Consider the following 25483-nt stretch of genomic DNA (forward strand, 5'->3'; position numbering starts at 1 on the left):
CCACACAGGGTTAACTGCGTTTCTCACCTTGGTGCCTTCACACACGCTGTTCTCTTTTACAGGAACATTTACGCTGTTCTGTTTTACAGGAACATTTCTTCTTTATTCTTCCATGGGAGTTCTGTGCAGTTGGCCATCTCTTCCTCCAAGAAGCCCTTCCTGGCCCTCACGTGAATCATATGCTTCCTGTGGGCTTATGCAGGCCTCCGAGCACTTCCAAAATGGGAGATTTCACACTGGATTGCTTTTTTCTATTAAAACAACACGAAGCAGTTCCACCAGGACAGGACCTATTGCCTGCTCACCTAGGCACGAGAGCTCAAGGCAGCCAAGGCAGTCAGGACAGGGAATGAAAGGACATTTGGGGGTGACGGTCAGAAAGGCACAGGGCCTGTGGAGGAAGAGGGTGCCCAGCCTAGAACGAGCTTCTCCCTTGTGGTGGGAACTCTGCCTGGTTTGCACCTAAGAAACGTGGTCCTCTGTGTGTTTGAACAGCGTCTCTCTGGTTGGAGGGTGGAAACAGTGTAACAGAAAAGGCTGCTGCCAGGCGCCAAAGTGAAAAATGCCACCGGCCTAGGTCATGGCACCAACCAGAATGGGAAATTTTGACAAACAAAACAAAACTATTTGACTTGAAGAAACGTGAAGAAATAAGAGGTGGTAGAAATCTTGATGGAGACAGGTGAGCAAATGGCTCATGGACTTCAACTGTAGTCAAAAGCTGTGGCTTTTTTTTTTTGGGTGCGGTCATTTCAACTCTCTGGTCTGGTTTTTCATTTGTAAAGTGAAATTCATGCCCCATGAATTTGTTGAGAGGAGATGTAAGGTTTTGGCACAGGAGTTAGCATGTAATCAACATACATAAATGCTAGTCTAGAAGCCAAATTACCAGCTCCCAGGAGCATCTCTACCCACTAACTGGCTGACTGTGACCCAAATTCCAAAGCTACAGGTGTACTGTCATTAATACCAACTGCCTAAGACTGGATTTGAAGAGTTCGATAAATGCATTAAAGTTTAGCATGTTAGCTACTACTAGGCAAGTACTGCAAGAATACTAATGAATTACTATGAAAACATCTAAGCCACATTGCCTAAATTCTTCTCCGGCCTCGTTCACACTCCACCTTACAAATGAGAAGTCTACTCTAGTTGGCAGCAGGTGGCCTTTCCCCCTATGGATTACCAGCCTGGCATTCACTCATTAGTCGGTCGGCTGCACACGGAAGCAGAATCCGGCTGATAAGTCCTGCTCCGGCCCACGCGCTCGCCAGCGGAACCTTTCTAGTTCGGCGCCCGCGTTTCCGATCCGGAGCGCCTACAAAGTCGGAAGCTATTTCCGGCGCAGGTTTCTGCGTTCCTCTTGCTGTTGCGAACGGCGCCGAGAGCGAAGGCAGCACCCCGAGGTGTTGGCACTGCACTCAGTCCCGCTGCTCTTAGGCGGAGCGGCTTGTTTGCATAGTCATTTTCTTTTCTTCCTTCCCCACAGAAGCCGCGAGTGTCCATGGCGGGCTTGGAGGTTCTCTTCGCGTCGGCCGCGCCGGCCATCAGCTGCCCGCAGGACGCACTGGTCTGCTTCCTGCACTGGGAAATGATGACAAACGGCTACTACGGCTTGGGCACCGGCGACGAGGTACGCTGCGGAGCCGGCCTGGGTGGAGGGAGTCCGAAGTCCGAGGCCTAAAGACCTTGCCTAGCCGGGGCCCGAAGCTTCTGACGCCGCACTTCTGCGCGCCTGGAGCTTGTGCTAACAGCTGGCACAGTGTGTGTGTGGTGTGTGTGTGTGTGTGTGTGTGTGTGTGCGCGCGCGCGTGTGCTTGTGCTAACAGCTGGCACTGTGTGTGTGTGTGTGTGTGTGTGTGTGTGCGCGCGTGTGCTTGTGCTAACAGCTGGCACTGTGTGTGTGTGTGTGTGTGTAAACCCAAGAACCGAAGCTTGTGCTAACAGCTGGCACTGTGTGTGTGTGTGTGTGTGTGTGTGTGTGCGCGCGTGTGCTTGTGCTAACAGCTGGCACTGTGTGTGTGTGTGTGTGTGTAAACCCAAGAACCGAAGCTTGTGCTAACAGCTGGCACTGTGTGTGTGTGTGTGTGTGTGTGTGTGTGTGTGTGTGTGTCTCCCCGGGCGCCTCAGGTCGTGTTGTGTGGCTAGTAGCTTTCTCAGGGTCTTCATCCACCCAGTTTCTCCAAAGCGTCTTTATCGTACAGCCATGGTGTGGAATACTCGATACTACACACCCAACTCAAGTCACCCCCAGACATCTGGGTCCAAGCGCGGGTGTGGAGGTGAACTCTGACCCATTCAGCCATATTCTAGGACCCTTTCTTCACCACTTAGCATGACGGACCAACCACTGCGCAGGCTCCTAGAAACCGTACCTAGGTACAGCACCTCCCTTGTAACTACATACACACCCTTTGGTTGTGAGCGGCCTCCCCTTAGCTGTCTCTACCAGAATCTTATCCAGATTCTGCCTCTTAACTGGTGGTACATTGTTGACACCCCCTTAGCACCCCCTCTGCCCCTTTCTCATAACCCTCACCCTCCATGTCTGCCTGTATGTTAGGTTTTTGGGTGAGCTGGCCCTGGTCCCCATACTGCCTCTTCTTTTCCTATCTGCTCCATTAGAGGAAATATCTTCCCAGCCACAATCTCCACATACAGATATTTGGGGGCTCGGGACTCTAGGCCTACCCCACTATGTCACTGTCTTTGCACTCAAAACTCAGACCAGTTCTGGAAAGAAGCCCCACCTTTTGGATTGTATAGTGAGATTTCAGTCTTCCTCTCATTTCTGGCAGCATTAGTTTCCAAACCCCTCAATATTTTTAGCTTTACAAATATGTCAGTCTTAGTACATTTTCCTTCCTAACACAGCTTTATAGATCCCTTCTCAGACACACTTTGAACATCCTGAGCACTTAGCATGGCCCTGTTGCTGTTCCATTCCTGTCTGTCCTATACAGCTAAGAGCTCAGATCACTACCCTTTCACCCTTTACCCCATCAGAAGGAATCAGTACGCAAACATTTTTGTTGATCTCTCTCCTCTCCCCCATCTTCTCCTCCCACCTCATGTAGCTTCTCAGGACTAGAAGATGCAGGATCCAAGCATCTCTGGGAAGGGCAAGGAGCCTGGTGAAGGGGAGTTTTGGACATCTTTGCCTGCTGACCCTCTGTCTACCTCACTACCAACTCCTGCACGCCCTTAGAGGGGACAGTGTTTGGATTTCAGACTGGAGCGCTGCATTTGTTTCTTGCTGCCCCCTCTCCTAACGTCCTTTCAGGGCTCAGGTTGCACTTGTCCGCCACACACTGCTGATGGGTATACTCTTGTTCAGAATTGAGAGGAATTCCCTCCCAAATTGAGAGGAATCTTTCCTGTTAATCTGTTTAGTAGAGAATTTTGTTTTCCAGCCTGGGGTCAGCAAACCAGTAATGCTTGCCAGACTCAGAGAGCATTTTGTTGTCTCTCTAGCAGTCCCCTGCCACCTACCTTCTGGGGGCGATAAGAGGAAACAAAGGATGTACTTGACAGTGTAATACCAACTCAGCAGTTAAATAGAAAGCTATATTGTCCACTTTCTCTTTGGTTTTTGTCTCTAGCTCTAATAGAGCTGTGCATATAGATTATGATTTGAAGAACAACACATTTGTTGACTTGAACAAAAATCTGGCCTTGGTTTGGTCTCCTTATTGAGGTCATGGCTACTTTCCATAAGAGCTGTGTAGCTGTGTGAGATGACGTAAGCGGCAAGGGCATGAAGACGGCCATAGATGTGAGTTAGAACAGTCAGCTTTCTGTTCTGGGAGTCTGAAGATTATAAAGAGAAAACGGCCTGTTTATCTGTGCAGTGTTGCTTGGTTGATTGGTTGGTTGGTTGCGTTCTAGCCCAGAGGCACTGGGGCGAGCTCAGTGGCTGCTAAAGAGTGTTTCTAGCCTCAGTATTTTGCCTAAGATGGCAGTTACCTTTACTTTGTAAGAGTATGAGAGTACACCCAGATAAGATAGAATTATCTGGGAAAAATCTCCAGCCTCACCTGCTCTGACGGTTCGTAGGTCTCAGCTCCTCTCAGGCCTTAGAGTTTTCATGTGAGGAAGTTAAATTACATAAGCACGTGCTTTGGTTACTTGCCAACTCTAGCTTTCTGGGACACTTGATATTTTATCTCAAGATGCAGAGGGCAGCCACATGATGTCCTGTCCGGCTCCTGTCTTCTGTGAAACATCAGTCTTAACCACAGTGAGGCATCAGCTTTACCTGACTCCAGCAGTTCTCTCTTGCTCTGGCATGACGATGTTGAGGTGATCTGTAAGCCAGGAGAGCATGCTGTGCATGGAGGACAGAAGAAAGTCATAAAGCTTGTCTGTCATCCCTGGCTTAGGTAGCCCTTAAAATCCACAGCACTGTAGGAAGTTGCCCAGTTTAGGCAAGGCAGCCGTTTCTCGAGGGTGTGGTTAGTTTCACTTTTGTTTTCCCAGCACTCTGCTTTCTCTGCTCGAAGCCTGTAGTTTGTCACCTAGCCAAGTTCCATTGGGACTCCTCTGCCAAAAGATCTCTAAGCACGAGAGGTGGCCTTCCCTTGTGTTGCTCTGTAAAGTCCTTCATGTCTGGACCTTGTCAGTGCTTTCCATCTCCAGCCTCACTCTTTCCCAACATACTCTCATGCGCATAGCTTGGAGGCATGCTTTTCTATGTTGACAGTATAAATGTGTGCTTTTTAAAGTTTTTTTTTTTAATCATAAATTGCAGTGGACCATAAACTTTTTCCAGCCCCTCCTACTCCCACTTTAAATTCCCAATTCCTGAGTCCCCACTCTGTTGCTCTCTCATAACCCAGAGTCTGGTTAGTGGTGCTGGAATATTGCTTACCATGTGGACTTGACCTTAGGCAGGTAAGCACAGCTGCTGTGAGTTCCTGAGTGCCATGGCCATGGTGTCCAGGGACAGTGTTGCATACAAGTCCTGGTTTCCTAGCTCTTAGATTCTTTTTGCCATCACACATATGCACACATACAAAGTTTTCTCTAGAATGTTGTGTATTCCTTCTAACTGCCATATAATGTACATCTACTGTGCCCTTTACCTCTGCTCTGCTGCTCGGGCCCAGCGAGGAGGAAGATCCCCGTTGCTTATCAGGTCTCCGTGTGTCTCCACAGGTTTCTTGTAGGAGGGCATTTGAGTGTTAGCTCATAGGCTAACCTAAGAGTACTAAATACTGCTAGATGGTGTCCCAAAAGGCCTGCGTCAGTTTAAGTTCCCACAGGTAGTCTCTGAAAGCCCGCTCATGCCCAGTCAGACTCCTCTCAGGCTGATGGATGGGTGCAGCCTAGACTTCATTATCAGTGGGCTTCCCAGCTAGTAAATTTGAAAAAAAAAAAAAAAAAAAAAAAGCAAACAAAAAACCCTTTTATCCTGTTAGCTGCTCATTTTATTGTTTGTTTTCCTAACTTCACTTATGCTGGCTTCATTCTTGTCATTTGTGGTTCCTGTTGCTGTAGGACCTGTGGCTGAACAGAAGCTTTACGTTATGGGTTGCCTCACAAGTAGCATTGTATTTCTTTCAGGGGTCCAGCTTAAGAACTTTCTTCCCCACCTGAAAATCGCTGTGCTTGTTTTCCACTATAATTTGAGAACTGTTCTCCTACTTTAATGTATGAAAGGGAGTGGCCTGGTTGGTGGGTTTTATTTGGGGGTTGGGCAACTGAACACAAGCTGGAGTTATGTGGGAAGAGGAATCTCAATTGAGGAAATGCTTCCTTTCGTAAGACTGACATGAGGTGGGCAAGTCTGTAGGCCACTTTCTTGACTAACGATTGATGTGAGGGGCGGGCAGGTCACTGTTAGGTGGCCCTGGGTGTATATGAAAGCAACCTGAGCAAGCCAGTAAACAGTGCTCCTCCATAGCGTCTTCTGTTCCTGCCTCCAGGTTCCTTCCCTGACTTCCTTCTATGATAGATTCTGGTGTAGAATAATAAAGAAAAGTAAACCCTTTCCTCTCCAAGTTGCTTTTGGTTATGGTGTTTTATCACAATCATAGAAGTTATAACTAAGACAGGGAAATCTTAGAATTATTAAATACGAAACGAAACTATCACAATGAATACATGGAAAGATATATTTTACAATCCACTGGATTGGCAAAAACAAACAGTAATAGCAGTGCTGCAGGCTGTAGCACCAGGAACTCGCATATTGAAAGTTTAGGGCAGCTAGCACTGTTTGTTATACAGTTTGCTTTTGTCTTTTAAAAGTTTATCCAATGGGCATACCACATGTGTGCCAGATGTATACAGCAGTGTGTTCATAGTAGTACTGTTTATAATGGAAAAAGAAATTAACTAAAAGCACATCTACTGTCCATTAGCCAGTGAAATAGAGTAAACCATAGCGTATTCACTTGATGAAACACTGTACTGTATGTAGATCAGCCACACAATACAGCTGCGTAATCACCTTCTCAAAGCAACATTGGATAAAAAAAAGGCAAGTGTTGGGCCAAGAAGATGGCTCAGTCAGTGAAGCGCCTACCTTGAAAGCGTGAGTGCCTGAGTTCAAATTCCTACTACCCACATAAAAACCAGGCGTGTTGAGTAGAGGAAGAGGCACATCCCTGCAGCCTCACGCAGTCACTGCACTCCAGGGTCAGTGGGACACTGTGTCTTAGGAAACATGGTAGAGGGCAGTTAAATTAAAAAGCATTGGAATGAATAGATAGATAATGTTAATTTTGAATATATACTTATTTAATGTGTATGAGTGTTTTGTCTGCATGCATGTCTGTGTATCTTGTGTCTGTCTGGTACACACTAAGGCCAGAAAAGGGCGCCAGATCCCTTGGGACTGGAGTTAGTTGAAAGCCTCCATGTGGGTGCTGAGAGTCAAATCAGTTCCTCTAGAAGAACCGTCAGGCCGAGCTGTATCTCCGGTCCCCTGAGGCAGGATGTTTTTGTAACTGCACTATAGTGGGAAGGAAAACTAGAAAAGCTAATGCAAATACGGAACAGTGGTTACTCTTGAGGACAGAGACATCCCCTGGGTGCACAGGCTTTGCTGATAATGCTTAGACTGATGCCGCTGCATTTCCTGTGCTGGTGGTAACTACATACATGTCTGTAATCTTGTTTGTGTGCTACCTTTGGGCTATATGTTCATGGTTTTTATCAAACCACTACAACTGGCTGGAGAGTCTTTCTTAGGGTCCATGCTTTTAGTCATTTTGTGATCCTACTGCAGATCTGAACTGTAGAAAACACTGCTTTTAATTTCACACTGGTCTTATCTTGTTAGGATGATGAGTAGAGAGATGATTGTTAGGCCAAGGCTGCAGTACTTTAATTTTGAATTTTGGTTGTTCTGGGAGTTACACTTAGGTCCTCACACATCTGAGGCAAGCACGCCCCTACTTAACTATAGTCCTAGCCCAAGGCCTTAGATTCCTGCCAGCTTCCTCCTATGTTATCATCAGGGCAACCAGATAGCTGAGGGAGAATGCTGATTCCCAGATCTCCAACCAGCTGTGTATCCCTGGACACATCTGTGATGTGAGCTATGGGATTAGGTTCTGGGTAATATGGTCCTTTATAGTTCTGTGTTCTGAGACAAAGATCTTCCTTTTCTCAACTCCGGTGTCTTCTCAGCCAGGTCCCAGTGATAAGAAGTCAGAACTACTGCCAGCTGCGTGGAACAGCAATAAAGAACTGTATGTCCTCCGCTATGAGTCTAAGGACGGGGCCAGAAAACTCCTCCTGAAAGCTGTCTCCGTGGAGAATGGCATGATCATCAATGTGCTGGTGTGTATGAGCCCGGGCTCTGCTCATGGCATGGGATTGAGAGGCCTGTCTAGAGACTCATTTTAACAGTGGATTCAGCAATGTCCCTAAAGTTTTTACCTAGTAATTCCACTTTGGCCATTTTTTCCTGCGGTGAGAAACCATAGTATATGTAAAAAAGCTTTGTGTACGAAGGTGTTCATTGTGTTTTATAGAAAAGGAACTTCCTGTCCACAGCAGTACTTACTCAGTGACATCACAGGAGATAAAGGCTCTTGTAGTCCCAGCAGCTCTTTGAGTTTAAGAGGTTTTACTGCCTTGGGCCCTTTACATTTCATGTTTCTTGCACTGAAGACTAACTACCTCCTCCATCCTACCATGCACATGTATGCCTCTGCCATCATTCATTTAGTCCCCACCCCATCTCTCTCTCTCTCTGTCTCTCTCTGCCCCTCCCCGTCCCCCCCCCCCATGTGTGTGTGTGTGTGTGTGTGTGTGTGTCTATCTGTGCGTACATGTTTAGTCCTGCCTATCCCCCGCCTGCCATGCCAGGCTTTCTACTCTTGTTTATTTTCCATTTGATGCACGTCACGTCTTCTATTTATGTGCTTACTTGTGCTCTGCTTTAATGCCTCCTGTATGTTTCCCCTGAACTGTGAGCACCTTGAAGTAGATACCTTCCCTTCTATTTCATTTTGTCTTGGTTGGTTGTATGTGCTCATGAAAGTATCTAGCTGTTTTATTTGTATTGGCTTTTCCCACTCACTCTGTTTTGGAGGTCTTTACATCATACAGATAGATGCACATTGTTCTCCCCCATTACTGTGTGTAGTAGTTTGCTGTCCTTCCCATAACTGATGAACATTTACTTCTTTTTTAAGAATGGGTTCTTAGCTGTCAACAGTTAATTCCTTCAGGTTAATTTAAGCAGATTAAAAGAATGGAAACAGCTCTTTAACGTAGATTCAAAGCTAGGCTTCCACAAACAGTACCTCAAACCCTAGAAACCACTGTTGCCTGCCCCTTCCAGGCTTGGGTGTTGCTTAGTACTGTCAGTCTGGAGTGCTCCCTGCTGTGGCTCCTGCAGCCTTGCTATTCCTCTCATGAGCAAGACACTTGCCATTAGCGGGAACTGTGTTTCTTTGTAGCTCCAGGTACGGTTGAGTATTCATTGGGTGCCTCAGTTCCCCTGTATAGCAATAAATTGAGGAATATACCCCCGTCTCTCATTTTCTGTTTTCACTTTTCTAGGAACATGGCACACAGCAGGTGGCAGACTTGACTCTGAACTTAGATGATTATATTGATGCAGAAGACCTGAGTGATTTCCACAGGTACTTCTAAAGGACCTCGTTTTCATGAGAAAAGGCAGAGGGACTCAGTAGCAAGAAATCAGGAATGTATTGAAGTGCTCAGAGAACCAAGTATGGTTGACAGAAGAAATTGCCCTCCTAGGCAGTCAGTTCTCAGTTCTCTTCTTATTTATTAATTTGTTGGTCTGAAGACAAGACTCACATAGAAAATGTCCCATGAAGTACAGGCAAGCATTCAGGCATCCACAGATGCTACAGTGGCTACCGACTTGGATCTAGACTAACTGCTTCAGTCAAGGATAAGGTCCTTAGGGGCCAGCAGGTGCATCAGTGAGTAGAGACGCTTGCTGGTCGCGGCGCTAGTGCACAGGCATGACAACCTGAGTCCTGTCTCTTGTGTCTCATACATGGTGGGAGAGATCCGTGACTCTGGAGAATTGTTTTCTGATCTCCACACATGTGTCATGGTGCACGTACGCACAGCCACAACACACTTACACTTTAAAAATGAGGAGGTTCCTTATCGAAAGTATGCTTAGTCAAGTAAGTCTTTACTCTGGTTTTTTTCCCCCCAAATAAACTTTTTAGAGCCAAAAGTTAGTTTCCACCTGCCCACTGCTCCCATCACCATCTGGCACCAGAGTGGTATCTCACTTATAAGCCATGTACCTACACTGGCACGTCACTTCCATGTTGGGGTCACTCTTAGTGTTGTACGTCATGTGGCTTTGGGCTTACATACAGCAGGGCACTGTTTCACTGTGAGCACCCTTTGTGTTCTACCTGATCACTGCCTGTGCACTGTCCCTGAGAAGTCCTCATCCTGGTGCTGTCTCCATAGTTTTACCTCTTCCAGAATGTCATGGCTGGAAAGGGAGTCCATACAAACTGTCTTCTAAAGTGGCTGGGCTGCCCCGCATTCCTGCCGGCAGCGAATAAGGAGTTTCCGCTGCCCCACACCCTTGTCGGCATTTGGCAGCATAGCAGTGGTGTCACATTGTTCTGAGTGTAGCTCTCTAGAGATGGGCTGTAGATCACCTTTCTTGGGCTTATTTTTCTTAGTTCTTCTTTAATGAGGCTCTTCAGACCCTTTGCTCAGTTTCAGCTTGGGTTCTTCATTCTCTCACTCAGTTTTGAGTCTGTTGTATAGTTTGGGTGGTAATCCTTTACTGGTAAGTGTTCTTCATCTATTTTTCTCCCAGTTTATGGTTTCTCATTCTGCTAACATCCTAAACTTTTAATTTTAAAATTTGTAACCTATAGAAGAGAGATGGTGTGCAAAAATACACAATGGATACCCATTTAGCCATTACCCAGATTAGCCAATTTTTAACATTGTGGTGCTTTTGCTCAGTTTTTAAAAAATGTTTTATATCCTTGAACCATCTGAGGGTTATTTACAGACTTTATGTACTTTGACCCCTAAAGACTGTAGCATGGGACAAGTGTGTGTGTGTGTGTGTGTGTGTGTGTGTGTGTGTGTGTGTGTGTGTGTGTGTGTGAGAGAGAAAGAGAGAATATGTTCTATGAGAGAGGGATGTGCACATGTGAATCAGGTATGCATGTTCTCCCACATGTGTCAGGTCAGAGGGCAGCCTCAGGTATAAGTGCTCACTTGGGCCAGGCTCTCTCTGTTGTTCTGCAGATGTGTGTGCCAGGCTGGATGTTCCTGCTTCCTATTTTGCTGTAGGATTACATGCTCTTCTGTCTGGCTTTATACCTGCTGGGAATTTGAATTCTTTTGGATTTTCACACTGGAGTACCACCTCTCCAGCACTAGCCTCCTTTCTCTCTCTCTCTCTCTCTCTCTCTCTCTCTCTCTCCTGCAGACCATCTCTCCAGCACTAGCCTCCTTTCTCTCTCTCTCTCTCTCTCTGCTGTAGACCATCTCTCCAGCACTAGCCTCCTTTCTCTGTCTCTCTCTGTCTCTCTCTGTCTCTGTCTCTCTCTCTCTCTCCCCTGTAGACCATCTCCCCAGCGCTAGCCTCCCCCCTCTCTCTCTCTCTCTCTCTCTCTCTCTCTCTCTCTCTCTCTCTCTGCTGTAGACCATCTCTCCAGCACTAGCCTCCTTTCTCTCTCTCTCTCTGCTGTAGACCACCTCTCCAGCACTAGCCTCCTTTCTCTCTCTGCTTCCAGCCTGCACTACGGTGCTTCTAGACCCCTCTTCCCTCCAGTCCTCCTCCCAACAGTCATTGAGTACCACCCACTTGTAGGTGGTATTCTCGATGATTACCTAAGAATTCTGACCCTGACTCACTCCTTTGCCTTGCCCTCTTGGTGTCAGCCAGGATAGTGGGCTCTTTTGCCACTATCAAAATTACATTTGTTCTTCCAGGAAATTCTGTGAGAACCTCTGCTTTAGGACAAGGAAGATTGGTGCCTTTCCATATCGTATCAGCCTGAAGAGGAAAGGAATTATATTACCTCTACCCAGCTTGGGCAGAGAAACAACAGAGACCCCAGTGCTCTGTGTGCTAAGTAGGATCATAATCTGCATGCGTTTGTTTGGGCCATGCACACTCAGATCTTCTGAACTGTGGCAGCTGCTATGCCATTTGGCGTTTTGTTTTGTTTTGTATTATTTTTGTTTAGTTTGTGTTTTGTTTTGTTTTTTATTCTGTAACACTGGCTGGCATAGAATGCACTCTGTAACCTGGAGTGGCTTTAAACTCACAGGATCCACTTGCCTCTGCTTTCTGAGTACAGAAATTAAAGCTACCATGCCTGGCTTTTGGGAGTTTTTGTGTGTTTGGTCTCTCTGTCTCTGTCTCTCTGTGTGTGTGTGTGTGTGTGTGTGTGTGTGTGTGTGTGTGTGTGTGTGTGAGAGAGAGAGAGAGAGAGAGAGAGAGAGAGAGAGTGTGTGTATGTGTTTGTAGATATCGCTAAGTAGGTCAGGGTCCCTCAGCCTTCCTGGCGACTTGTTCTCTATTTCTAGAACTTTTTTATTTTAAATATTTTATATACATAGAATTAATATGTAATCTAGACTTTGGCTTTTTCGCTCAGCATAATACTCTTGTCATCCATCTGTATTGTAGTGCACAATAACTGTGTACTGAGTGTATTTTATGTTGTGTATACAACAGTTGCTTTAACCACTCCCTGGTTAAAGGATAAGTTAAATGACTGGACTGTGTCCAGTTGGGGCCATTATGGATCAGGATGCCGTAGCATTTGAGTACGGCTTGTGAGCAATTGTGGTTTTCATTTCTCTGGAAAATGCTCCAGAGTACAATGGTAAATTGATACTTGGTTTAGTCTTGATGTTATCTATACTATTTCACACCCACTATCATTACGAGTGACCCCACTTCTCAGCATCTGTCCTAGCATTTGGTTTTATATTATTTGTTGAATATGTAGTGATCTTATTGGGATCATTAATTTGGATTTCTCTAATAATGAATGAAGTTTTGAGGTGTTTTATTTTGTTGAGGCAGGATATCCTAGGCAAGGTTTCATTCCTCACTTTTTTTTTTTTTTTGGTTTTTCAAGACAGGGTTTCTCTGTGTAGCCTTGACTATCCTGGAACTCACTCTATAGTCCAGGCTGGCCTCGGACTCACAGTGATCCGCCTGCCTCTGCCTCTTAAGGGCTGGGATTAAAGGTGTGCGCCACCACCACCTGGCTCATTCCTCGCTTTTTAATTGCTGTTATTTTCCTCTTTTTCCTTATTACAGTGCCTGTAGCTGCCAGTGTTGATTGCCAGAGGGCGCTTCCTTGCCTCTTTCCCACAGTTAGGGGTGAAGGATTCAGTCTCCACCGCTGATTGTACCGCTGACTGTGGTGTATAGTGGACACTTTATTAAGCTGAGGACGGCTTTCTGAGTTCTTAGTTCCTGTGTTGGTGCTGAGTTGTTATCAGGAGTGGTTTTATCATGTTGCTTTGGGCTTCATCAGTTGGTGTGATTATCTCACTTCTTTATTTGTTAGAATGGCTGGCTCCACTGATTTGTAAATACCAAGTCAGCCTTGCTTACCTAGAAGAAATCCTAGTCATATTTTGTGATTTTTAACGTATTTTTAAGCTCAATTTTAATATTTTGTTGAGTGTTTGTTTTGAGTTGGTAAAAAATACTAGTCTGTAATTTTATTTGTTTAGTTTGTGCTGTGTCTAATTTTGATATCAGACTAGCACTGGCTTCCTGAAGAAATTAGGATGTGCTCCCACCTGTGTCTCTGAAGGTGACGGTAAAGTTTTGTGAGCAGGCTTTACTGTATTTAGGTCTGGAGACTTCTCTTGGGGGAGGGGTATGTAGTACTTACTCTTCCGTTGCTGTGATAAAAGGCCATAAGCAAAGCAGCCTGCAGAAGGAAGGTTCCTTTGGGCTTGTAACTCCAGAGGGACAGGGGCCATCATGAAGAGGAAGCTTGGCTACAAGCAGCAGAGTGCTGAGGGCTGACACCCAGGCGAACACACTGAGAGTGGTGCATGGCTTCTGAAGCCCACCCAAGCGACACACTTCCTCAACCTACCCAAACACTGCCACCAGCTGGGGACCTAGACTCAAATTCCTGAGACTATGGGGGCAATCATTCAAACCACTACAATATGGGTTCAGTATTTTCTCTTGGATGCCTGCCCTGTCTGGAAATGCTTGAAGTCCACAAGCTCAGAGACTTTTGTTTTGACCTCTGAGGTTTTCCGTATGGTCATGGAACACACACTGTAGGATGTCAGGTGTGGAGCTTGCTTTATGGACCAGGACCTGGGTCATTTTAAATCTGCCAGTTTTTAAGGAGCCCTAAAGTCCTGCCCACTTGCTGCTGCCTCACGGCCACCACACCTCAGCTGTAGCTCATGTTGCGTGTCTCTCAAGGCAAGAAGGGATACCTGGGAGGACATCCTTCCCAGGATCTGGCTGAGCTGAGCCTCAGAACCCTGCCTGCACCCCAGGATCAGGGAGCTTTTTCTTCCCATGACCCTTCCCATGACACGTGATGAACACATAATGGAGCTGAGGGAGAGGTGGCATGGGACAGAGGAGCAGCAGTCCAGGCTGGGCCCCTACCCTCACCTCTTTCTAATGGGGTGGTGAATGAGGAGGGGCAACTCAGATGCCTAAGAAACTTAGGCCCAAATCTCGCAGACAGCGCCGGGCTGTTGCCCCCCTCACCCAGGTCCGCCGGACGGCCTGTACCCACCATAGTAAGCAGGCCAAACGCAAGGCCAAACGTTCTCAGGGCCGCCGCCCCCGCCATCAGAACACTGTGCGCAACGTTTCCAGCCAACTGCAGGACGCTGACTCCTCGTCTCCTTCCTGCAGGACCTATAAGAGGAGTGAGGAGCTTCGGTCTCGGATCAGATCTGCAATTATCACACCTATCCATGAGCAGTGGGAGAAGGCTCGTGTAAGCAGTCCCCACCGGGAGTTCCCACCTGCCACGGCCAGAGAGGTGGACCCACTGCGGATTTCCTCACACCACCCTCATACTGTCCAGCAGCCTCCTTGGTGAGTATGGAGGCCCCATGGAAGGATCTCACTGTAAAATGAAAGTGTTGTCTATTTCTGCCCTAGCTTCTGAGTAATGACTGGGAGACTTATATTAAGAGCTTCAGGCACTATAGCTGGGCTGTTCTAACCCAACTATGCTGGCCTGGCCTGCTTTCCAGCCACATGGCCTCGTTACCTGCCATCTTAGTCTCACCTTGGATGTTCCTTCTCCATCCGTGTCCTCATGGGTTACTCTCCTCTCTGGGCCTCACCTGGGACCCCCTCACTGGGATGGGAAGTCCCGCCTTAACTCTACAGCCCAGCTATTGGTCATTCAGCTCTTTATTTGACCAATCAGAAGGTGGTGGAGAACAGTGTTTGCAGCATACCAAGACAGGAGAGGCCTCATAAAAATGACAATACTGAACGAAGTTCAACCTAAATTAGAGCTGCACTGGCATAGAAATCAGCATTTAAATAATACAGAGACAGCCTTTACACAGTGTGCAAACATCCCAACACCCCACTGTCCATCCCATCCTGCTGCTTGGCGCCTCCCTGGCCTCTGGGTGTCTCAGCAGACTTGTTGAAAGTCTTGGTGTATGGAGTAGAAAGTAGAAATGTTAATAGATCAGTGAGTTCTGGTGCTGCTTCTAGTTTCTCTGCCTACCCAGCATTCTAGGCTGCCTGCCTCCTTTCTCAAGATCACACAGCCCCTCTATGTACGAGGGCAGGGGGTGGTGGAGGCTGCTGCCCAGATGTCTCACAGTTACTCATCATGTGAGCTGTGAGCCAGACTTTTGGGAGGATGCATAGGGACAGGAGTGCCATCCCAGAGGAGGTGCAGCCCCGTGTCCTCTCCGTTGTACCGCATCTTGTTGTCTGCCTTCACTCTGACAGCATCAGAAGACAGCTAAAGTAGCTGCTGTGTGGATGGATCATGCCCAGGGTCTTTGCAGATTAGTTTAGCAGCAACAGTCCTTGAGACAGAGACCAGAGGACTGTGGGGTTTTTTTTTGTTTTTTGTTTTTTTGTTTTTGTTTTTTTTTTTTTGGTTAGCCTGCCTTTTTGATAGATTAGGAACGTGTCCAAGAAACCCACACCCTGAAGCCTAGGAAGGTATCCCAGCTCTGAGGTGGGGCAGTGTCCCAAGGGAAGGGTATCCAAGTCAAGGCACCAAATGTTGTTTGGTTGGCCTTCCTGGTACTCAGTTGAAAGGGGATCCTGGGACACGGGAGCCCAGGAACCACACAGCTCTGGGAGGAGGCCTCCTCTGCAGAAACGTTGCAGTTCCCAGGAAATCTTTAGTATAAAGCCCTTATTTAGGCCATTCTAAAATTATTTTGATTCTTATCAGTCATCTTTACATATGAGTTTTAACTGTCTTCTGTATTTTCTTAATAATCTATTTATTAAAATGCTAAACATGTCTTTTTTAGTATCTGCTACTTTATTTTCTTGGTGTGCTATGATTTGCCTGACCTCCATGGAGTATTTCAGGCATTTCAGGTTTTCATTAAAAGTAGCCTTGAAGACTCCTTATCTAATTCTGTACCTGTATGTGCACATACACACATAGTAATAACGAATTAAATGCATTTTTAAAAAAGAAAATAATTAGATTCCTTTCTTCTCCTTTCCTCTCTTTGCATTTGGTCTTCCCTCCTGCCCTTTTCTTTTGCTTTTTCTAGTGCTAGAGATGGAACCTAAGGCCTTATACATGCTAATATACACTGTACCACTGAGCTACACTCCAGCTAGATTCTTATGTCTGCTTCTGCATTTGGTCATGAAGTGATACGAGTTTTGTTTTGTTGAACGGTTGCACAGGTTTTGGGGCCAGAGAATTATAGTGTTGCAGCTCTAGTTGGCGGCATGAACCTGGGAAAGCAGGGCCTAAAAATGAGGCGGACTAAAGTCTCATGCAGTACTCAACTTTACTGTATCAGACAGCTATACTCCAAGGGTTAAGAAGAATCACATGAGTAAGGTGTTCAATCACAGGACAAGTCACACATGTTTCCCATAGAGGCACATGAATAACAACAGCTGAAGGAAGCTCACTTCTGCCCACCTGGGAGGGGCACAGAAACACAGTCCAAGAATAATTCTGTGTTTCAAAGAATCTGAGGTCACAAGCCTCTTTCTTGTTTTCTTGGACTTTTCTCACAAGCTCTCAGAATTCTCATACAACTCCATTCTTGGGCTGTGTTCCGACGACAGAGTGGTAGCCTTCCCACATGCCCTTTGTGTTATTCTTTGCTCTTGTACTAAGCACTGGTTGACAAGAAGTAGTTTTTTTTAGGAATTAGTTGCAGTATTGAATCTTAATCTGTGGTCAGTGAACTTTCTGTGTGTCTGTTGCATTAAAATCTGCTCATCTGTCAAGCCCTTTGAATGGATCCTTTCATCCATTATATTAGAGGATTAATTATTTGAGCATATGGAAAACACTAATTCTGAGATACATAGATCTGCTAAAGGCTCATATATTTTATTTAAAAATATCAAAAATCACATTCAGAACTATTACTAATATCAGAAAAGTACTTAGATTTTTTTTGTCACATAAATGGTGAATGCAAATTTCCAATTTGCTAGTTTTTACTTAACATTTTTATCTTCTGCTGGGCTTGGTAATGCATACCTTTAATGCCAGCGCTTGGGAGGCAGAGGCAGGGGGAGCTCTATGAGTCTACAAAGTGAGTTCCAGGACAGCCAGGGTGGGTTACACAAAGAAACCCTGTCTCAAAAAACAAAACAAAACAAAAACAAAAACAATTTAAGAAATCTTTTTCCTTCATTTTCTAATTGGTAACATTTACTGCCCATTGTTTTCCCTGAGTCAATAGGTCTCTTCTTTTGGAGAAAGTGTCGAGTATATAGTCAAGTCTGAATGACCACAAATTGTCTGCTATTCTTTCAAATAAAAGATGGTTTTCATTAAAATATGTCTATTTCATTTATAGCTTAAGACAATGGCACAGTTCTTTCTAGAAAGGCTTGGGTACATGTGAACCTCCCCAGGTATCACACAGCTGTGCTCAAAGGTAGACATTAGAAAAATCCTTAAGTGTGGCTAATATACCCAGTCAGGCTCCATTGGAGAAAACTAATTTTTCCTTTGCAAGAGGATGTCAGTTGAAGATAGCTTCTTAGTTAGGCATAGAGACTTGTGTCTCCTTCCCCCTTGGAGTGCTGGAAGGACCCTGTCAAGCTTAAACACGTGTGCAGGCCCTCAGTGTGCTGCCACAGTTGTGAGTTCATGCGTTTGTGAGTCACATTGTGTCAGGAAGACACTGTTAACTTGGTGTCATCCATCCCCTCTGGCTCTGATATCTTCCCCTTCTTCTTCTGAATAGCTCCCTGAACGCTGAGGAGAGAGATTTGATGAAGATCACCATTTAGGACCGAGTAACTCAGTCTCTCACTTCTGCTATTGTCCCATTGTGTGCCTTTATGTTAGTTCCCATCCTGATGCAGGAGGAAGCATCTCTTATCCTTACGTCACTCTCTGTACCCATCATTTATCAGGCACTGTACTAGCGCCCTGACAGTGTTTGGTGAGATATGCCCCAATCTTTAGCAGCTTCAATTGATGAGGACTAACTGTACCTTTCAGTCTTCTCATTCGTCTTTGGAATAGTGACAGAAGTATGCCTGAAGAGTGCTGAAGCAAAGAGAACAGGGATTAACCCGAAGGACTAAGGAGAGCAGGATAGGAGGAGAGGTGTCATAGAGGAGATACTTTAGCTATAATTTAAAATATGTGGAACTGAAGAGATGACTCAGTGGCTAAGAGCACTTAATGCTCTCACACGGGACCTGGTGTCTGTCTGTCTGTCTGTGTGTCTGTCTGTCTGTCTGTCTCTCTCTCTCTCTCTCTCTCTCTCTCTCTCTCTCTCTCTCTCTCTCCCCCCTTCACACACACACACACACACACACACACACACACACACACACACATATACACACAACACATAAAATATTCATACAAAATTAAATAAATCTATATTTTAAAGATCAGCATAAATTTGATGCTGCTAGAAGTGACTGGTTTTCATAGTCAGGAAGCAGTAGAACCAATGGGGCTATGAACTCCTCTTGGGTGAGGGTGAACTCTACTAGTGCTAGCTCGGAAAGGAAGAAAAGGTGCAGCGCAATGGACAGAATGTGCCTCAGAGCTGGATTTGACTTTGAGATCACTGGCGCCATCTAAAGGTTTTGAGCATAGTCTGGTTATACGCCCTTTGACTATTACTATGTCCTGAGTAACCATATTAAGTGTGAAATTATATCAGACATAATCTCCTTAATTGCTGGATGAGAGGAGGTGGGTCTAGAAAAGTGAGGCAGCAAAAGTTTACCCAGAGTAACCGTAGCTCGTGCACGTTGGATCATGATTCAACCCTTTTGTGCTTCCTCTTTTTGATATGTGTATCAGCACATATGTTTCAGAAGTGATGATCATGGCTTGGATTATTCTGGGAACAAAGAGAAAGTCCACATGGCTGGAGTACAGTACAAAGGTGGAGTCAAAAGATGGAAGATGGCACCATAGTTTAGCACGGGGCACTGGATGTTGAGCCTCAGGGCCAAGATTAGAGGCAGCGGGAAACCACTAGGGAAAATTAAGGAGGGACAGGCTTCATGTTGTCTACATTTCAAAGAGTCCTCCTGACTCCTTTATAGAAGATTCTGCAATATAGAATGCTAACATACAGAAGGACAGGAGTGGAAATAAGACTTGTATTGCATGAACTTTTCCTGAGGAGATCTGAGCAAACATCTATTTAAGCCACGTGCAACACTAATGACAGTCTAAAGAAGCAATTCCACCCGAGTCCTGCTTGGTTACTCACAGGAGCGTGGGCAGTGGGCAGCCACTACACTGAAGAGACTGTCTGCCTGTCTCCTACCTCAGTAGCCGCTCACCATTATATAGCCTCAGGCAAGGGAGGCGCCCTATGTTCATGCTTTCTTCCCGCATGATGCCTCTTGAGCAGTGGTTCTCAGCCTGTAGGTTGTGACCCCTTTCATAGGGGCCACATATCAGATATTTATGTTGTGACTCATAGTAGTATCAAAATTGAAGTTATGAAGTAGCAATGAAATAATTTTGTAGTTGGGGTCACCACAACATGAGGAACTGTATTAAAGGGTTGCAGCATTTAGGAAAGGTGAGGACCACTCTTGTGTCTGCTCTCCTCTGTGAGGGATTGTTGGTGAGCACAGCTATGGGAGTCCTGTGAGTAACAATAGCTTCTGAGAGTTCAAGTGGGCCATAACCATGTCATGCCAAAGGTCAGTGAAGAGGCTGATGCGGGCATCTAAGCAGGAAATCAGGGAGGGGGACGGCAGTTGCTGGCAGAGTATATGGAGCTGAGATGTTCATTTGGAAGCATACCTGACTGGGAATAGAAACCAAGGATGATGCTAAGGATGACACAAGTTTGTTTCTAGTTAAACCACAGTTGCCCATTTTTTCAAGCTGTTCTTTTCAGCAAGTTCTTTCTTGTCCTTGGAGTATGGGTACCATCATTGTGCCTTCTAGGGTGTTAACTGTTAGATTTAAGGTCTTAAAAGTTGGGGATGCACAGGAGGTGGTGACACACACATGTAATCCCAGCACTCGGGAGGCAGAGGCAGGAGGATCGCTGTGAGTTCCATACCAGCCTGGTCTACAGAGTGAGTTCAGGACAGCCAGGGCTACACAGAGAAACCCTCTCTTGAAAAATTGATCAATCAATAAAATAGCAGAATTAAAAAAAAAAAAAAAAAAAAAAGGTGGGGATGCAGAGACTTTGTGGCAGGTCCCTTCCAGCCTTCTGTAAAATCTTTTACTCCAAGGCCAGAACACAGACAACCTTGACAGCCCGGAGGCCTTCCCTAGAGTACACTCTGGAGCAGTACAGAGCCACCAGGGAGCAGTGAACAGCCTGATGGCCTGCGCTGTGGATTTTGCAGGGTTTCCCAGGCCACACAGAGTGAGTTCTTAGAAGTGTGTTTGCCTTGTGGCAAGTGTTGAAGTTATTTTTATAAAACAATGTTTCTCTTAGCTTATATGATACAAATAATTGAGACTCATTTATATTTGTTTAAAATTAAGCTTCACATCAGAATCATGAGCCGTTTGTCTATTCTTAACCTCATTGTTATTTTGTCCTGCTCCCAGCAAACACCCCAGCTGTAGTTGCACTGTGTAGCTTTCCTTGGCTCCAGCTCCTTTCTCCTGATCTTCCTTGAACCTCTCTCTCCCTGTGTCTGAATCCCCTGGCTGAATCCCCTACTTCCTCTCCAAACTCCTCCTCCCCAGGCTGGCAGGAAGTCCATCCCTATTCTCTCCCCTGCTCATTGATTGGCTGTAAGCTGCTTTATTGACATATTGGGGTGGGGGACAATTGGGGAGCAGAGTTTATACACCATTTAGACAGTAAATTCTCAGAACGAAGCTTGCAACCACATACAAGGGGTAAAGAAATCAGCATTTAAACTACACAATACCCTTAGGCCTACAGGCGAGGCTGTGAAGTGCCTACAGGTAGCCTGACAGTCTGAGCACAGAAGTTACTGGGGTGGGTTTTGCAGCTCCCTGCTCCTGGCAGTTCTGAGTGTACAAGTTGTGGGGGGGGGGGTGCCTTGGAGCTTCCCTCTGCGTTCTTTCTTTTCTTCTCCCTACACTGCTCAAGAGAGGCAAGTGGAAATGCTTTCTTCCTTCCTTCCTTCCTTCCTTCCTTCCTTCCTTCCTTTCTTTCTTTTTTAGCATATGTTTATTTTATTACACATGAATAAAACAAACTACATACAGCAGGGAGAACCATGTGACAGTCAGGAGTTATATAAATGTTACATTCAGAGTGATTTGGCTATTTGTATTTGTCAGACTTGAAGTAAACATCTTTCCTATCTTGTTGGGTCTAAATTTCTGAATGAAATTCAATATCTACCATATCTCATCTCTATTAACTTAAATCCTTTATCTTCCTGCCTCGTGAATAAGTGTGGCAGAGATATTGGGCTAGCGGGCTGAAGATGAGGCTCCAGCATTGTAGAGTGCTGGGTTAGGCTGGTTCAGGCAGTGACTGGCTCAGTCAGTTTTCATTTTGGAAATGGCCAACCTGCACTAGCGGTTCACTCAGGCATTTAAGTTTCATTCCTTCCCAAGTCTTGGAGCGGGGGTGGGGGTGGGGTTGAAGACCAGACAGTTAGTTTTACAATCAAGTTTAGTTGGTTAGGGGATAAGATCTTTTTAGAAATGCTGGTTTCTTAGGAACCTTTATTCGTGCTCTTTACTCATTCTCGTTTTTGCTGCGGAACGCCAGCATTCTCAAGGAAGGAAGAACTTAATCCTTTGGAGGAAAAGGGAAAACATTAGAGATCGGAGAGGTTTGTGGCCAGTGGCCATCCAGCAGGCTGCAGTGCAAAGATTTGCAGTAGACAGTGGGACTTAAAAGTATTCCAAGGGCTGCGATGAACAAAAGGTCAAAATGTGTCACACCACACTAAGGCTCCCATCCCTTTATCTTGTTCCACCTGAGAAGCTTATAAATTTTACTTGTCAGATTTTGGTTTTGAAGCAATAGTTCATATATGCAAGTTTCTAAAATTTATGTAAAATATAAGAATTTTAGCAAAGTAAGAACACAGTAAAATGTAGCTGGAGGTTATTTAATATTTTATCTTTATTCAGACTCAGCCTTGTTTTAACTTTTTAAAAATTATTTTTATGTGTTTGTGCCTATGTGGATTTATGTGTACCTCATATGCCACATTACAGGTGGCAATAGTGGCCAGAAGTAAGTGTCAAGTACCCTGGAATTGGAGCCACCTGATGTGGGTGCTGGGATCCAAGCATGGGTCTTCTGCAAGAGCAGTATGCTCTCTCAGTTGCTGAGCCGTTTCTGCTGCCTCAGTTTTAACTTCTTAGTCTTTATTTTATGTGTATAGGGTGTTTGGACTGCATGGATACGTGCTATATGTATGACTTGTGCCCATGGAGGCCAGACAAGGGATCATGTCTCCTAGAACTGGCGTTATGGACGGTTGTGAGCCACCATGTAGTTTTGGGAATCCAGGTTTAAAAAAAAAAGTAGCCAGTGCTCCTAACCACTGAGCCATCTCTCCAACCCTCCCAGGCACCCAATTTTAACTTTGGCTCAGTTCTTTTTTGTGTAATCTCCAGTTTAATGTGATCGGTGTTAATGTCTGCTAAGGGCTACTTTGAAGTATTCCTTATGTTGTGATCTTATGGAAGTTTCTCATCTGGGATTCAGTGTGCCTCCACTGGCATCAGCTTGGCTGCTCTGGGAATTGTAGCAATTGTCCTTGTTTGTTTCAGGCGTGATCCCTTGGGTCCATTTGCTGTCGGGGGAGAAGACCTAGACCCCTTTGGGTGAGTATTTCTGGGGAGGTGACAGCAATGTAACCTGCTCAGTGGCTTGCAGCCTAGTTCATCTAATTTTAGAGCTTTCATCAGCCTCCCTTTGGAGTGAAGGAGGTAGATACCGAGTGGCCGAGGAATCGCTGCTACTCTCTGTGCTCTGCCACATCTAGAGCAAAGCAGACCGTGCAGTGGATCACAGGCTGCTCCTCATTCCACAAAGGGAGTCTCTAAGGCCTGCTGCATCGTCTGATCTCATCCCGCAGCCTCAGCTGGGCAGTCTGTTCTCTGAGTGAGTCAGATGAGGTTTAACTCCTGCTGAAGGGTGACCCCACTTTCATCATCTTGTTTTTAAATTGTAGAACTCACTCGGCTCTACAGAGCCACTCAGACGGTGACCTCAGCGTGTGAGGAGCAGTAGCCTACTCATCCCAGTTTGAGTGCATGAAGTCAGGTGCACAGAACTCAGTGTGGGACAGAGAAGGTCAGGGGTCAGGCTTGGGCAACCTACAGGGCAACTATGCTGCTACTGAAGCCCTTAGGGAACTAGCGAAGCCACACATGGTCATGACATGATCACTCCTAGACTTAGAGTAATGCTCTGTAGAGTTGGGTGGTTCTGTATTGATCCTGGCCAACTTTAGCTCCAGTTCTTATCCAGTTGACCTTACTGTGTGTAAGAAATGGCAGGGATCTCAATCCTGAGGGCTCAGGAAACCCTGCAGAACTTTCTGTGTTGGTTTGACATCAGCAGTATATACTTCGTATGCACTTTGTGTTCTTGCTCACTTCTGGCTTGAGCTCTCGTTGTCTGCCTGGACCATCTAGAGAGCCACCCTGGTCAATTTTAGTTCACCACGCCTCTCTCCCTTCTCTTCAAGCCAATAAGTTCCTGTCATAGCTGCTTACCCAGCTTCCTTCCTGCCTCAGGTGTCGGAGAGGTGGCATGATTGTGGATCCTCTGAGATCTGGCTTCCCAAGAGCACTTATTGACCCATCTTCGGGCCTCCCAAACCGGCTTCCTCCTGGTGCTGTGCCCCCAGGAGCTCGCTTTGACCCCTTTGGACCCATTGGGACCAGCCCATCTGGGTAGGTATTCATTCAGGTATGCTAAGAGGTGGGACTTAGTGGCAGCTCAGCTTGGCTTAGTTTAGCATTGCCGCCTAGGTATCTGACTCCAGGCAGTTACCACTGCTGCCTCCCTGGAGCTCTGTGGAGTTCTCGCCTCACTGTCTTCCTAGGAGACTTAACTAGAGTCACCATTGCTTGATGACACACCATGAACACAAGCAACTTCCACATCACTGTTCCATCACTGAAGGAAGCCAGGACAGGAACTTAAAGAAAGCAGGAACTTGGAGGCAGGAGCTGGTACAGAGGCCATGAAGGGGTGCTGCTTACTGACTTGTTCCCCCTGGCTTGCTCAGCCTGCTTTCTTACAGACCCCACCAGCCCACGGATGGCCCACTCACAGTGAGCTGGGCTCTCTCCCATCAATCACTAATTAAGAAAATGCTCTACATGACTGCCTATAGCCTGATATTGTGGAGGCATTTTCTTTCCATCAAGATTCCTTCCTCTGAGATGACTATAATGTGTATCAACTTGATGTAAAATTGTCCAGCACACTTGGTGACCCTGCAGGGAGGACTCAGGAAGAGTTGCTTGTGTCAGTGGTCCTCCTCCAGATGAGAAGGGCAAGACCAGGAGACTGGGTGTTTGAGCCATAGTAAGATTTAGACTCAGGTCATCTGGCCCTAGAGTTCATGATCTTAAACTGCCTGTCACTCTGTGGGCCTACTCCATGCAGGCCCTGTTTCCTGCGCACTCAGCCCCATCCCTCCAATTCACTAGACCCTCTCTCCATTGCAGACCTAATCCTGACCATCTCCCCCCACCGGGCTACGATGACATGTACCTGTGAAGGCCTCAAGAATGTAACATCTCAGCCTCCCTTCCACTCTCCAGGAGCTGCCACCACTGGCCCCATCAGCGTCTGTGTTCTTGTGGGCGCTGGGTGGAGGATTCTGCCCTTGTGTTTGCAGGCCTGCTGGGGTTGCATCCCCAGCGCTTGTCAGAGCGGAGGTGCCTGCTGCAGCACCCCACCCAGCTGCATATAGGTCCCAAGGAGAAATCAGTGTGTCTCTATCATCACCAGCTCCTCCCCACTTTCAAGGAAGACTCCGGCAACATAAACCCTCCACCCGATGCAGTCGCGGTCACAGCGCTATAAGAACAGAATGCATTTTGGATGTTATTATTAAGAACCAAATGTCAATACAGAATTCGTGTTGCCGGTCTTCACTTTCCTTTTTATTTTAATGCACAAAGTCTGAAGAGTTTGAGACTTCATAGGACTAACTGACTCCTTCAAGGGCCCGTTCTTCCCAAGCACGCCCACTTTCACAATTCACTCTTGCTCCTGACATCACTAAGATGAGCCCCACTCAGGCTTTGTGAATGGATGTGTGACTGGAACCCACCCCAAGCATGATTTCACCAAAGCATGCACACAAGAAAATCAGCCATGCCCTCACTAGGGCCTTCTCAGCCTAGTTGCTCCTGGCTGTAGCATGTAGGCTGTC

The 25483-nt window shown here is 46.1% G+C and overlaps 2 protein-coding genes across 2 annotated transcripts in view; both read left to right on the top strand.

Moving 5' to 3' along the window:
* Window positions 1–25483, top strand: part of Snph (syntaphilin) — a 714025-nt gene that overhangs the window by 557532 nt on the left and 131010 nt on the right. The window lies entirely within an intron of this gene.
* On the top strand, window positions 1422–25202 carry Psmf1 (proteasome inhibitor subunit 1). The gene is made up of 7 exons (XM_051143514.1): window positions 1422–1633; window positions 7639–7791; window positions 9022–9104; window positions 14351–14536; window positions 22857–22910; window positions 23829–23987; window positions 24771–25202. The coding sequence occupies exons 1-7, from the start codon at window positions 1505–1507 to the stop codon at window positions 24820–24822; spliced, it is 816 nt and encodes a 271-aa protein (XP_050999471.1). The 5' UTR covers window positions 1422–1504; the 3' UTR covers window positions 24823–25202.

Source organism: Acomys russatus, chromosome 4, assembly GCF_903995435.1.
Source record: "Acomys russatus chromosome 4, mAcoRus1.1, whole genome shotgun sequence".
Lineage (NCBI taxonomy): Eukaryota > Metazoa > Chordata > Mammalia > Rodentia > Muridae > Acomys > Acomys russatus.